The 14,679-nt window shown below is 39.1% G+C and overlaps 2 protein-coding genes across 6 annotated transcripts in view; one reads left to right on the top strand and one right to left on the bottom strand.

Annotated features, from left to right (window-relative positions):
- The window catches only part of dcaf6 (ddb1 and cul4 associated factor 6), a 38,212-nt gene extending 30,664 nt beyond the window's left edge, over positions 1 to 7,548 (top strand). For 2 of the 5 annotated variants that reach the window (XM_053626837.1, XM_053626841.1), the window contains 9 exons: positions 1,103 to 1,412; positions 1,730 to 1,827; positions 1,967 to 2,237; positions 2,494 to 2,535; positions 3,040 to 3,178; positions 3,279 to 3,435; positions 3,521 to 3,609; positions 4,167 to 4,272; positions 6,968 to 7,548. In XM_053626837.1, the coding sequence (XP_053482812.1) occupies positions 1,103 to 1,412; positions 1,730 to 1,827; positions 1,967 to 2,237; positions 2,494 to 2,535; positions 3,040 to 3,178; positions 3,279 to 3,435; positions 3,521 to 3,609; positions 4,167 to 4,272; positions 6,968 to 7,008 (1,253 nt within the window). In that variant the 3' untranslated portion in view covers positions 7,009 to 7,548. The remainder of the gene's footprint in view (positions 1 to 1,102; positions 1,413 to 1,729; positions 1,828 to 1,966; positions 2,238 to 2,493; positions 2,536 to 3,039; positions 3,179 to 3,278; positions 3,436 to 3,520; positions 3,610 to 4,166; positions 4,273 to 6,967) is intronic. The other 3 variants (XM_053626838.1, XM_053626840.1, XM_053626839.1) reach the window with 3 other exon arrangements.
- A 679-nt stretch (positions 7,549 to 8,227) lies between these two features.
- gpr161a (G protein-coupled receptor 161a) lies at positions 8,228 to 13,948 on the bottom strand. The gene is made up of 6 exons (XM_053626842.1): positions 13,863 to 13,948; positions 11,227 to 11,596; positions 10,214 to 10,932; positions 9,978 to 10,085; positions 9,582 to 9,701; positions 8,228 to 9,417 (listed from the first exon to the last, which is right to left on the bottom strand). Exons 2-6 carry the CDS (start codon positions 11,577 to 11,579, stop codon positions 9,152 to 9,154), a joined length of 1,566 nt encoding a protein of 521 aa, XP_053482817.1. The 5' UTR covers positions 11,580 to 11,596; positions 13,863 to 13,948; the 3' UTR covers positions 8,228 to 9,151.
- Positions 13,949 to 14,679: the final 731 nt, after the last annotated feature.

Raw genomic sequence — 14,679 nt, 5'->3', positions numbered from 1 at the left:
CATCACTTTTTAGTAGATGCTAGCTGTTCTATTGAAAGCCATTTTGAAAGTAATGGCTCAGCTGAAAGATTAAATTGTCCTGTGTTTTTTGTTGTATGTAAAATATACATGAAATAAACACGAGGGAGACCTAGTATGAGTAATATGTGATCTTATTGAGAATTCACTGGGCTGGTGGACTGTATGAACGGATGTTCACCTAAGACACAACACACAGATAAGCAAGGCGCAGGGGGTTAACAATACATGTATTTGAATTGAAATGTAAGTGCGGCAGGTTGGCAAACATTGTCTTTAACCTTAAATTCTATGTTAAATGCCCGGGTTAAGGTTTCTTGTCATCACTACGAAACTTTTTTTTTTTTTTTTTTACAGCCTTAAAATGTAGTCTGGTTAGTTCAAGCAGTTAAATTTTTTTAGTTTTTAAAATTAAAATGTATTTGGGGATGCTTATGCTCTTAAGACTTGATGTACTTCTTCATAGCTGGTGAGCTTATGCTGATTGTGCCAGTTGATGATTGTACTTTTAACCTTGCCATGATGTTTAAAGAATGTTTCCTTTTGCTCAGTGAGTTCCCCTCCTAAATTGCACTCTGGTTGTATTGGTTAAAGGCTTTACCAGTAAACCATGCTCACAGTAGTTAACTTGTTCTTACTTTCTTCTTCACCAACTGAATCCTCAGTTTTCCCTCTGCTTGTGGCTTGAGGCTATTGTTATGTTGTGTTGAAATGCAAACTGATCATTCTAGTGGTGTAACTTTGCTCTCTTCACACATCTTGCATCACGTTACCATGAAGTGTGAGGTTTGTATTATATATGTTGACGCAATGCCAATAATGTCTTTACAGTAAATAATGTCTTTAATACCAAGTGTCATGCTTTGCTCTGTTCTCCCTTCCAAACTGTTTCCAGGGTGATGGTGCTGTCACTTTCAGAATCAAATGACTGCTTTGATTATCTGTTATGTCCAAATCAGCAAATTCATCCCTCAGATTATTTAATCTTAGTGTTGTTCACATTCATAGCTGCAGTTCTGAAGAGATTTCAGCTGTTCTTAGACCATGTTTCTATTTGTCTTTGGTCTCTCTTTCTCTGTTTCAGGAAGCACTGAAGCAAGTATCAGCCAGGCTTGTGCAGAAGATGGCACTGGAACCTGCTCCTCAATTCCTGCTGCTGAAGCTGGCAGTGAAGCCACCTCCTCCACTCATGCTGTTGAAGATGACCGTGGAGCCTGCTCTTCAAGTCCAGCTGCAGAAGGTGGAGCTGGCAGTGGCAGTGGGACAGGAGGAGTGGGCTCTGGCACTGGGCGAGTGGCTACAGCAACAGGCACACCTGAGCCTGTCCTGAGCCTGCATTACAGTACGGAGGGCACCACCACCAGCACCATCAAATTAGACTTCACCGATGAATGGTGAGCGATCAGATCAGCACCAGACACATCTCACCGAGTGTCCCTTATAGTTTCGGGCTGAAAAAGGAAACAAGTACCTCTCTTGTAAACATTGTAAACACAAGAATTTCACAGCATTAAAAATGAAATCCTACAGCAGTCTAAAATCAATAGAATAACAGTTTGAAAATAACCAAAACAAAGAGCAGGTTTTGCCATACAGTATTTGTACTGTATGCTAACATGAGCCTTAAACAATTTTCTAATTACTTTGTTTTGCCACAGTATTTCCCACAGAGCCAAGAGTCAATTAAATATGTCTTTGCATCAATGTGCAGGAGTAATCTAGCATCTGGCTCCAGAACTGGTGGTGGAGGACAAAGGCCTGCTCAAGCAAGGGAGAATCAGGGGCCTGCAGCATTAAATCCAGAACAGGGTGAGCCATTATTTCAGCAACAACAACATTAGTCCAAATTAATAAAATCTTCTGTTTAAGACTAACTACTGTCCTCTTGTTCCTCCTGGAACCATGAACTAGCATGATCACCATATTTGCCACTGCTCCTCCTCTGCAGCATTAGGAGAGTCAGTGCCAGAGGCGAGTGGGAGCTCAGAGAGTGGCACTGAGAGGGCCTCGGGAAGCTCTCAGGGAAGCACATTGCTGCAAGGCACAGCCTTTTCAGAGAATCCAGCAGCAGCAGCAGAAGGTTGCAAGAGGACTGAACCAGGTGTGGAAGGCACTCAGGGTTCCACTCAACCCTCACGCAGTAACCAGGACTCAGATGACAGCGATGATGACCCGATTCTCATCCCCTCAGCCAGGTACAGAGGAGGTCAGGGACAAAGGTATGGGCTTTTAGTACTCAAAACTTGGGTGAAGTATAATTCTTGTAGAGCTGCTGCTGTGAAGGAATTATAATAAAGTCCAGACTACCCTTAATACATATAATGTCTACAATATGTATAAGAAGTCATGTATTTTTTTCCACATTTTACATTTAGATATATTATTTGTTTCAACATAGTACACCTAAGAAATAAATGTCGAACTAAGGAAATGTATGCATTTTAGAAAAGAGTCTGAAGTTGTTTTTCTCATTAGGTTTAATTTCAGAGGCTCTGCAATAGGTGATAGGATGATCAGGTATTGTGATGAGCTCATTTCTAAAATAATCTAGCTTCAAGAAGTAAACAGTTTGTTGATTTTTTTTTTTTTTCTCACATATATTAACCTTGAAAATGTGTTCATGGTGGAGTGGAATTACAAATGCTTTTCACAGGGACTAACTTGTCACCTTATTTGCTCGAGTGTGTTACAAAAATGTGTGGGTGGATTTTAATGGCACTTCAGTCAGTGACTAACCTGGCAAATGAGTGGAATGCATGTGTTTGGAAATGAGCCTCGTGTCTTATCAAGTATTCTTGTAATCACTGCATTTGGTACAGTGAACAGCAATACTTCTACAGCATGGGCATAAAGAGCATTTATTTAATCACTATTGCATTGTTTTTGTCACAATAATGTGAAAATACGTCACAACTTATTTAAAATTGACAGCCAATTTTGCCTTTGTTATTGTGTAAATGCAGTCAGAATGCCGCTAGCCCTCATGATGTCAATGAAGTCTATATTTAATTCTCTGTCCAGACGCTCAGCAGCAGCCCGTATCCAGGAACTCTTGCGCAGGAGAAAGGAAAGGCGTGAGATGGAGGAGAGCGAGACCAAGAACATCAGACGCCCTGCAGTCAAAATGATGTACAAGGGCCACCGTAACTCCAGGACCATGGTGTGCAGCTGTACAGTGCTGTGCAAGAAGAACTAATAATTGCCAGCAGTATCTTATCAATCGTAAGTTAACTATCTTTTCTTTATCTTTGTGAATACAGATAAAGGAGTCTTGTTTCTGGGGAAATAACTTTGTAATGAGTGGCTCAGACTGTGGCCATATTTTCATCTGGGACAGACATACAGGAGAGCACCTGATGCTTCTGGAGGCTGATAATCATGTAGTTAACTGTCTGCAGCCTCACCCTTACGACCCAAGTGAGTATCACAATGCTCTTTTGAACACGGGCGAGGAGAAAATCAGTAAAGAAATCTATGTTATAGCTACTTTGTCTTTTGCCAGTTCTTGCTTCGTCTGGAATTGACTATGACATCAAAATCTGGTCCCCACTTGAGCAGTCACCTTCGTTTAACAGAGACCTTGCTGAAGAGGTACAGTAAAGCTCCTTTGCTGATTGTTTTCTAAACCAGAGCACCAAGAAAAAAAATGAAGGCCTAAAAGACGATGGGACGTGCTAGAGATATAAGAATTTGTATTCTGCAATATATGTGGGCCTAGATGTCCTATTTATAGGTGCACTAGAGGGCAGCAGAGCTTGACACACCTCTGTATGGTCCAGATTAACAGGCGGAGGTGATGTCATATTAGGATAAGGAATGCGAGGGACTTCCTTGGCTCTGTGCCTGAGACATAAACTAATGGAACAGCTGAACATAGTTAAGATTCCAAGCTGCTGTAACAAAGCCCTCTTATATGAGAGGTTAACCCTCAGCAACATTCAGAAATCTGAGTCTCCCTTTCAGGTTGCTGTTAGTGCATCACTGAACAAAAGTGCCACTTGGCCAATAATACATAAGATGCATAAGAGTTTTATATACTGTATTATGATCCTGCTTTAATCAATTTAATATGCAATAGAGAAACTCTACTGGTCAGTTAACTACTCACTGTAGCAGGGATCCTTTATATGTGGTATATTCTGTTGTAGGTGATAGCTCGTAATGAACTGATGCTGGAAGAAACGAGAAACACCATTACTGTTCCTGCCTCCTTCATGCTCCGAATGCTGGCCTCACTCAATCACCTCCGAACAGGTGAACTTCACATTCCACACTATTTGGAGTACAACTGCTGTCCAGAGTGTCTGTTTCTCAGGTTCCAGTTTTGGAGTCTAAAGCCTGATTTGTAGTCCTGCATTGATGGGTATTTGTGTCTTTGCATCGAGACGTAGCGAGGCGGATCATGGGTAAACGTGGCACAGAGGCGTGCTAGCCTGCAGTCCTCCTTATGTATATTTTCGGTGCGTCAGCGGAACACTGATTGGATGGTGGAGAGGCGTGACAATTATGTAGATGGAAACAGTTTGATTAGACGTTGTGACATTTCTTCTGCAGGTGTAATCAAATTCATATTAATAATGTTTATCATCAATCAGAGTAATACTGTTAAAAGTACATCTGAAGTGTTAACATTAAATTATAAAATAATAACATTTTCCCACATTGCATTCAGTACTTTCCATTTAAATATTAACTTTGTTAGTTTCTCAGATTGGTGTCTTTAATAAAAACTTCCCCTCTATGATTGCACTGAACAGTGAGTATAAATGAACAGAAGCTAGTTTTCCCCTGTGTTTCACACACGTTTGCTTCACACATGGTGATGTGATCACATTTTTATGTAATGGATTTATTTACAGAAAACTACAATCATGATATTGTGTTAATATATATTATATTAAGTATGAGGCTATATACTGGCTGAAGTTCATTATAATGGCCAGTTTAATCCTACAGAATCATTCACTTTCTCTTTCTTCTAATGGACTATCAATAAGCACACAGTGTAGGTGATGTACAACCCCTGGCAAAAATTATGTAATCGATACACTCAAAGGATGCTCACTCGGCTTTTTAACTTCGTAGCAAATAAACAAATCACAGATATGGCACAAAACAATTTTTGTTTAATAGCTGAACATTCTGGCTTCATGAAACCTCGAACAAATGAAATTAAATAGTTTTAATTAATGGCATATTTCTTTCCAGATTAAATAGAAGAAAAAATTATTGAATTATCAACAACAAAAAAATCACAATTAGTACTTTGTTGCTCTCGTCTGGCTTTTATGATGGCCTGAATTCTTTGAAGCATGGACTTCACTAATGAAAAACAATATTCTCCATCAAGCTGATTCCAGCTTTCTTGAATAGCAGTTGACAGATCAGCTTTGCAGGATGGAGCCTCGTCATGGACCATTTTTTTAATTTCCACCATAAATTTTCAATGGGATTGAGATCCGGACTGTTTGCTGGCCATGTCATTTAAGTTGATCTGCATTTCCTGAAGAAAATCTTTAACACTCTTTGCTCTGTGGCAAGATGCATTATAATCTTGAAAAATGACTTCATCACGAAACCTATTTTCTATCAGTGGAATGAGGAAAGTGTCTAAAACTTCAATGTACATTGACTGTTGAGGTCTCCCCTGGTCATTTACCTAATGATAATAACAACCCCATATCATAAGTGAGTGGGGAAATTTGATTGTTTTCTTCAGGCAGTCATCTTTATATGTTTCATTAGAACGTCACCAGACAAAAGTTCCAGCATCATCTCCTTGGCCAATGCAGCTTTGTGATTCATCACTGAAAATCACTTTCATCCAGTCATTCACACGCCATGATTGCCCACTGTAGCCTTGTTTTCTTCTGTTTAAGTGTTAGTGCTGGTTTTTGTTTGGCTTTTCTATATGTAAATCCATTCAGGTAAACGTTAATTTCATTCAGCCCATTTCTTACAGTTCTGTCACAAGCGTTGACTCGTTTCTAACCATTTGTTTTTCATTTGTTTTGTTGTGTATTTTTTATTTTTATTTTCAAGGCATATTGCTTTGAGTTTTCTGTCTTGATATTTGCCATCGTCCTTGATCTACCCGTATGTTTTCCTTTTATAACCTTCCCATTTTGTTTATACTTGAACCAAATTTTAAACACAGCTGACTGGGAACATCATCTTTTGCCACACTCCGTGTTTGATTTCCTTCTTGAAGGAGTTTTATAATCCTTTCCATTTTTTCAATTGACAGATCTCTCGTTGGGGCCATGTTTACTTTCAAAAAGTCCAAGGCTGTAGTCTGTAAGCACTCTCTTTTAACTGCAGACTAATTAGCATTTTTAGACTTGTTCTAGTATTTGTTTTAGAAATGCAAATTAAAGGTGATTCCATCATTTTCCCCCTCTACTTGATCTGGGGATAAAATATATGGCATTAATTAAAATAATTTCATTTAATTTGTTAGAGATGTGTTTCATGAAGCCAGAATGTTCTGCTATTAAACACAAATTAATAAACACAATAAATAAATAAATATCTGAGATTTGTTTATTTGCTGTGAAGTAAAAAAAAAAGCCAGGTGAATATCATCTGAGTGTGGTGATTCCATATTTTTGCCATGGGTTGTAAACCACAGCAAGTCAATGAAAAATAAAACTAAAGCATCTGTCATTTAGTGATGTGGATTTAAACATTAGTTAAATTGAACTTAAATACACTGCTTCTAGTGGACACACACTCATTAATTGCAGGTAGAAATACTCAAGCATCCGCTCATGACACCCTGACGCACACGCAGATGTATAAATCAGCCCTAAGAGTGATGTTTAATACCATTACAATATGAAAATACAAATGGACAAATCAAATTAGACCAGTTCATAACTTAGCATGGTTTAGGTAGTTGAGAAACAGGATGTTTATTTTACTTTTTGTCTCTCCTTTTAACTCCCAGACCGATCCGAGGGTTCTGGACAAGAGAACGAAGATGAGTAGTAGCTCTGCTGAGATTCTACCCTCCTCCCCTCACCACAATCGATCAGCATCATTTGCTTTAAAACAGTTGAATATTTGAGATTTGTACAGGCTGTGTAGAATATTACCTTGTTAGATCCATTTGTAGTATTCCTTTTTTAAAAAGATGACTATTCTACTGATTACTTCACATGGGAGTAAATCATATGCGAGTGTGAGGAAAGATGAATAAATTGCAGTATATAAAAAATATATAAATAATATATAAAATGTGACAGAGGTAGCTAGATGATGGGTGCTTGAGAATATTTAAATGCAATATTTCTGTTGTGCAAAAGGTCTCGATTCGAACAGTGTTTGTGTGTGTGTGTGTGTGTGTGTGTGTGTGTGTGTGTGTGTGTGTGTAATTTTCTAGTTTTGTAGACCTGGAGTTATGCATGTCACATAAAATCATGCTTTAAGTTTATGTTCCGTAAAAAAGGGTTGCTACATTATTGTATTGTCAATTTTCCTTGAGTGGTTTGTCTAGACTACATTGCTTTTTAAAATATGATTTCCTCATTTGTTTGTTTGTTTGTTCTTCCAGGCACCTCTAATAGAATCAAATATATAGGTTTCAAATGAGAAACACTGCATGGATTTGTTGATGCGCACTGGATATGAAAATTATATGAGTGGGTAGGTTTTTAAAGAAAACCTTTGATTGAAAGGTTCAGCCCACTGCTGTCTTTTCAAGTGGTTCTCCTCTGATAGATAGCAGAGCAATGCTAAAAGTGTTTCTCTGCTAATAGGACCGATGGTATTTGTTTTGGCAGCTGGTAGCCAGAGTGCACTGCTAAAAGCTAACTGATTACAGGGAATCAGACAAAATGGCTCTCCCTCAACACTCCATTCCCCATTTTGCTTTAAACCAGTCATTTCACACCATTCAGGAATGTGAACATGTCTCCTGTTCACCATCAGTTTCAGAATCATGAGAGGTTTAGGTACATTTAAAGTACACCGGTCTAGAGGAAAATATTAATATTTATTCATTATTGTGCTGTGATCATTATGGACACGGAATAGTAGCTTTTAAACGATTGAATATATACAAACAGATACTCAGTCTTTGGGATTGTAATAAACCAATACAAGAAATCCCTGTAGTTTGTGTTTTATGGTATTTTTTTTATAGCTTTTTAACCATGACAGTATACAGCACAATTAATATTGACTTTTGGTATAAAACATTCCACAGGAATTCTCAGACTAAATTGTAAACTATTCTTTGTTCAATTGGACAATTTGCAGGTCAGTGGAACAGTTTCCTTATTCTAACAGTAGCAGGAGAAAAGGAACCTTACCTCAAGACAGCACATATCATTTAAGTGCAACTGTACTAATAAAGACACAACATTGCTGTTCTTGCATCTCAATACTACTGGAGAAGTTCCTAATGCAATGAGTCCCAGCCTGTTTCAACAAAGACATCACGTCACAGGAGGCAGAGCTGGATAAGCCTCGTGGATTGAGAATGAATACTAGCATATAAACAACTGCTCATAATACTGATTATAATGCACCACGTTAACTGTTTTTTACATTAGAAACATCATGGCATACTGCCACCAGACTAACTTTCTCAGCATAAAACAGGAATACAAGATTCCTTTGTTTTAAAACCCACCATCTTCATACAAAGTAAATTATACAAAGGAAAACATGTATAGAATAATATTTAAGGCTCCCAGCACTAATTATTCCCCACAGACATCACAGGTACTCAATATAGTGGTTATGGCTTCCTTGCAAAAAAAAAAAACAAAAACAAACAACAAAAAAAGGCACCTTGACAAAGTACTGATTACAACTGTCTAAGTTGTACCTATTTTACGTGCCGCCTGTGCACAAACACAGCTTAGTTATCTTAAAACAATACAAACAAATCTCTCCCCCCATTTTGCTATAAAGGGGCATCTCCATTACAGTACATTTAACTTTGTCCACACAGGTCTCAGTCTCCTTTATGCAAGTCTTTAACCAGCTCATGGTTCCTATATTTATCAATTACATAAATAATAACCCACATTTTTAAATGGATGGTTGAGTACCTTAATAAGACTCTGTACCAAACAAGGCAGCATAGTGCACAGTGTACACTTAAAGTGCAGTGTATATACCATCAGACAAATCCATCATGGACATTTTCTTCATCTTCATCATCTTTGACTATTCCTTCATCAATGCTCTCCATTCTAAGTCTCTGTCCATCTAGATACCGTGGTCCTCTCTGTGTGTTGCGTGCTATCAATAAACTGCTAGGAATTGGCGTGCTCTCCCCAAACAGCTGCAGCTTGGCATCATTCTCTATGACCTTTGCCAGACAGTATGCAAAGCTGTCAAGGGACTTATGGACATCGGCAGTAACTTGGACTGTTGGGAAGTCACCTGGATAAAGATGTAATTATGGGTAAGACATAACTTGCAACAAATACACATGGTTTCTCAATGTTGCTATACAGTATATAAATGCTATTATTAAGGAACTTAATGAGAGACTGGTTTGCCCTATTGATTTTTTGCTGATACAAAAGCAAAAAGGGTTCAAATACTTTTACGAGGTTGTTCTACTTGGTCCTCAAATGTGACGGAGCTTCTTCTTTTAAAGCTATTGCAGTGTGTGAAATGCGAAGTGTCAGATGAGTAGTTATCCAGTAGCATGATGTCTGTAGCTGAAGGAGAAAACAGTTAGGATACCTTAAATGTTGAATGGCATAATCGTCTGCATTATATATTATATAATATTTCAAAGCTATTTATACACTGCACAGGCCGATATATTTGTGCTATTTACAGTAAAAAAAAAAAAAAAAAAAAAAAATCACCAGTAATCATTGCCTTTAAGTGTTTTCCAAAATATTTGGTTGTGATTGGAGAAAAGTTCCTTTGTCTGTAATCACTATGAGAATTGTGGGCAAGTGCAGTCTCTGCGTGTTGCACATACATACCTGAGTCTTGAGTATAACTGAACCCAGTATCACCAGTGCTACTGCCAGGCCTTAAGAGTTGCCCTCCTCCAACTAGCATTGCTGTCAGGTGTGGAGACATCCCCAGATCTGAAGGATACATTTAATTATGACAATTAGCAAGTTTAGGCTTTCTACACTTCAGGGCATTTAAACACATCACAACACTGAGAAGAATGCAACACATGCACAAGCTCTATTCATCTCTAGGGACTAACCAGTGATCCGGTTTGAGATGCTGAAGAGTCGTGACGTCCTGTGACGTGTGACGAATGACTCTCGGTAGTAGCGGTCCCCGAAGCACATACCCAGCAGCTCCTTACGCACGGTTTTGTTCCATAGTCCATAGATTAATGGGTGGCATGCTGCACTGGTAAAAGACAGCCAGGATGCTAGAGTCTCCACCTGTGGAGAAACACTACCTTTTCCCCACAATGCCTCAGTTCCAATCACTACCACATAGGGCCCCCAGGTAGCCAAGAATGTCCCCATCACCACCAGGATGGTGATGAAAGCTTTGCACTGGTTGCCTGAGTATATGAGGCTCTTGCGGCTGCTGTTAGAAGAGGTGGAGGTGTTGGAGTTCTTGCGACCATTCTTCTGCATGCCAGACTCCTCCTGGGCAACCACCACAGTCCCACAATACACCTTACGTGCTTTGATACGAGCTACACGGAAAATAACACTGTAGCACACTAGCATAGCCGCCAGAGGAAGCAAGCAGCACCAAGTGACCCAGAAAGATGTATAGCCAACTTCCTTGTGCCAGGCTGCTGTGCAGGTCCACTTGAAGTTATCAAACTCAAACGCCGACCAACCAAAAAGTGGCGGCAGGCAGCCCACTAAAGAGTGAAGCCAAATGTAAACAATGGCCACTGTGGCCCGATTTCCTGTGATCTTCATTGGGTAGATCATAGGGTATAATACAGCATAGTACCTGTAAAGATTAAGAATGGATGGTAGTATCAAGAGAGTTGAACTTAAAATGACAATACATTTAATGTAATAATATTATTTAATTCATTAAAATTTTATATTTATAATATTAACATTTGATGACAATTAAATATTAAATAAAAATACACTCACTGGTTCAAAAAAATAATTACAACATGAACAAAGATAAGATTTGATTTTCTCCATTTGATTTTCTCAACTTACTGGCAAATAAACTGAATCCAGACTTTTCTAATGTAAATTGTTATTTATTTATTATGACAAACAGACTCACCTGTCAATGGCAATGGCTCCTAGCGTGAGCATGCTAGCGGCACTAACAAGCAGATAAAGCAAGGCTGTGAAGTTGCACCACACCACCCCAAACATCCATTCTCGCTGCAGAGAGCTGGCTACCACAAAAGGGAGAGTGAGCACTGACAGAAGCAGGTTGGACAAGGTCAGGCTGAACACAAACTTGTTGCTAGGTGTCAGCAGGTAGGGCTTCTTATAAAGTGTCACAACAACAAGCAGATTTCCTAAGCAGATGAGCAAAGCAATAACTATGATTGAGGCCGACTCGAGCACCATTGTCCCGCTGGCACCCGAACCCTCCACCGCTGTGCCATTCTTGGTGCTGTTCATCATGGAAGGATGTTATGCACCTAAAGGAAAAACAACCAATTGGGCAATGATTAGATCTCACACTTTGAGAGCATTCTGTATTCAGTATCAACAGATTTAGAGGAAGTACCAAATTATTCCTGTAGCTAATGAGTTCATAGTGCAGCACTGAGATGCCAGCCAATGTAATTATTTAAAAATCCACAGGGATTACTACTGGCTTTACAAAGCAGCTTTTGTTACTGTAACCCCAAGTGGTGTTATTATTCTGTTTATTTAGTGCTCATTTGTCCCCAGATAAATGTATCTCAAATGTGTCCTGTATCTCAAAGCTTTTTTTTAGATTTATGATGCAGAAATCTAATTATCATACATATACATACACAATATCAGAGGGGATGGTGGAGTTGAGAAGACTTATGAGATGGATACCTGTAAAAGTACTTAAACTTGGGGGGGGGGGGATTTTTGCTCCTCTTTTAATGAGGATAGACTGTCAAGTTGTTTACACGGAACAAAGCAAGGGTTCAATCATTTTTTTTTTTTATATATTTCCTTCCCCCCCCTCATTCATTCCCCCATTCATTCATTTTCCATCTGGTATCCCTGGTGGGTTTGTAGTGGCAGCAGGCTGAGAAGTTCATCACAACCTCTCTTTTATCTCTGGCCAAATATTTCAGCTCCTCCTGAGGGATCCCCAGATGGTCCCAAGCCAATTGTGATGCTATCTCTCCAGCATTTCCTGGGTCAACCTCAGGGTCTCCATCCAGTGGGACATGTCTAATGCAGCTCTAGTGGGAGCTGTCCAGGGGCATCCTTGTAAGGTGCCTGAACTTACTCCTCTCCAGTTGGATTAGCGGCTCTACTACAAGGCTCACCCGGATTGTCAAGATTCCCACACTATCCCGCAATATAAGCCCAGCAACCCCACAGAGGAACCAAAGTTCTGCAGCTTGTACTTCTTGTTCCTTCTTCTATCTTTCTTTTTTACTAACCATAGCCAGTGACTGTAGGTGAAGATATGGATGTAGACTGACCTATAAACAGGACATTCTTAATCAAACTGAGCTCCTGCATCACCACAACAGACTGGTCACAGCGACTGTAAAACTGGCGTGATCCGTTTGCCAAACTCACACTGTATTTTTACAATCACATGAACATTTGGGTGAAGTGTTCTCAAACTGTCCTAAAACGAATTTTATAAGGAGAAGACAGTCAATGTGACATGCAACAACAATGATGCATTAAACTTCTGACACATCCAAAACAACTTGGTGTGATTTCAGATATCGATGGAACTTAAAAACAAACAAACAAACAAACAATTGGATGTAATATCACATAATAGTTATCCAAAAGGGAACGAGAAATGTATGAGTTTCACAACAGGGACAGGGTTTGAAAATTGTAGTTTAATTACATCCCCAATTGAGTCATTTCAAGTATAGTTCTTCCATCCTAAAGAGTTATTACACACTTGCCACAATATTAAATATACTTATCTGTGTGGTTTCTGTGCGTCTCTGTAAAACATCCTACAATCTATAAAACATTATCAAATGATACACTGCACAGATGAAATCAGCAATAGCAAACATTCAGAGTAACTTTAAATGTACATTTTAAATTACGGACATATTCGGTGGTTCCTGTAACATAGTAGCAGTATAATGGCGGTTGATGTAGCTGGTGGTCCTGGACCTCTGTTAGCTACTAAATCATCGTAAAAACCTCAGGAAGTAAAACCCAGTACCAATCCTGCCATTTCTGGTAAAGTTAATGTGTTTGTGTGGTTCCCCTTACAAAGCCATGCATCAAAAATCATTTCATGCATCAGTAAAAGCACCTGGGTAAAACCTGCATAGTATATTATTGATATAAATACTCAGTATGCCCTATTTAAACTATATCTAGTGCTGGCTAGCGTTTAAACATTTTGCGTACAGTTACAAAACGCTAATAAATAAATAAATGGGTTAGCAAGTTAGGCAGTTTTGCTAACGTCGCTTCCTAGCGCAACATTGTGCTGCCATTGTACAGGACGAGAAGAAACGCGATTTACGCTCGCTTCTGTTTCTTCTTCCATGAATTATGAAAACATCCTTTAACATTTCATTTAATGAAAACAGCAGTATCACAACTACTCATTTCATTTCCAGCACTCGTCTCCCGGAGAGAGGGAGAGAGGGAGAGAGAGAGAGAAGAAAGACGTTAGCTAAATTAGCCAGCAACATTGAATATAAAGGAATGAAAGTTTCTCCTTAGTAGGATCAGCTAACTCAGGCGCATATAAAGTCTCCTCACCTCAAGAGAGAGATGCTTCAGACTCTCACCGTCCAGTGAGAACATGGCAGAAGTTTTGGACGGGTTTGCACTTTTTTGAAGAAGAAGAAATGATCAGCAGTGGGTGAAATCTGAATGCATTTTCCACGAGAGAAATCCTTCTTTGTGGTGGTCGATGCGGATAAAGAAGAGGGCAGTCCTTGGGTTATAATGGCGTCTGAATGCCAGGGTTGAAAACTTCCCTCAATCCCTCTCCGCTTCCAACAGACTCCTAACACTCCCGTAACCAAACCCGAGTGGGCGCTCCGACCCGGGTTTATGTTTTACGGGACTTTAATAAGTACTGACACTGCTTTTGTCCCCGTGTATTAAAGGAAAACAAGCTACTTCATGTATCGTTTCTTACTCCAAATTCCTTAGCTGGATTATATATAAACTTAACGTTTTATCACACATCGTGAATGAACCAATTGATTATGTATTTGAAAGAAAGCACCAACAGATTATTATTTTAAATTAAACATTCTCAGCATCATGAAATGGATTAAAAATATTCCCGCATTATTTTTTGCATAAGGATCATGTGTGAATCACAGCCAATCCAATCACCCCTCCCACGGGTAGAGGGCCCTTGTCCTGGGGTTCAATTCTAAACAGCTTCCCACTGGTAATGAAGTACACTACCAAGTGTGTAGTGTAAGTAAATTTTCTTTCATAGCCTCAGCCTAGAGTTCTCAGACTTTTTGCAGTCAGGGACCCCATTTAAATTCCAAGTACATATTAATTCCATGGACATTATTTAAATGTGTATAAAAATATTTTGTCTATATATTAGAGA

The sequence above is a fragment of the Ictalurus furcatus genome, chromosome 6 (assembly GCF_023375685.1).
Source record: "Ictalurus furcatus strain D&B chromosome 6, Billie_1.0, whole genome shotgun sequence".
NCBI classification, from domain to species: domain Eukaryota; kingdom Metazoa; phylum Chordata; class Actinopteri; order Siluriformes; family Ictaluridae; genus Ictalurus; species Ictalurus furcatus.
The sequence above is the reverse complement of the archived record's forward strand: the minus strand, read 5'-3'. Positions and strand labels throughout refer to the sequence as shown.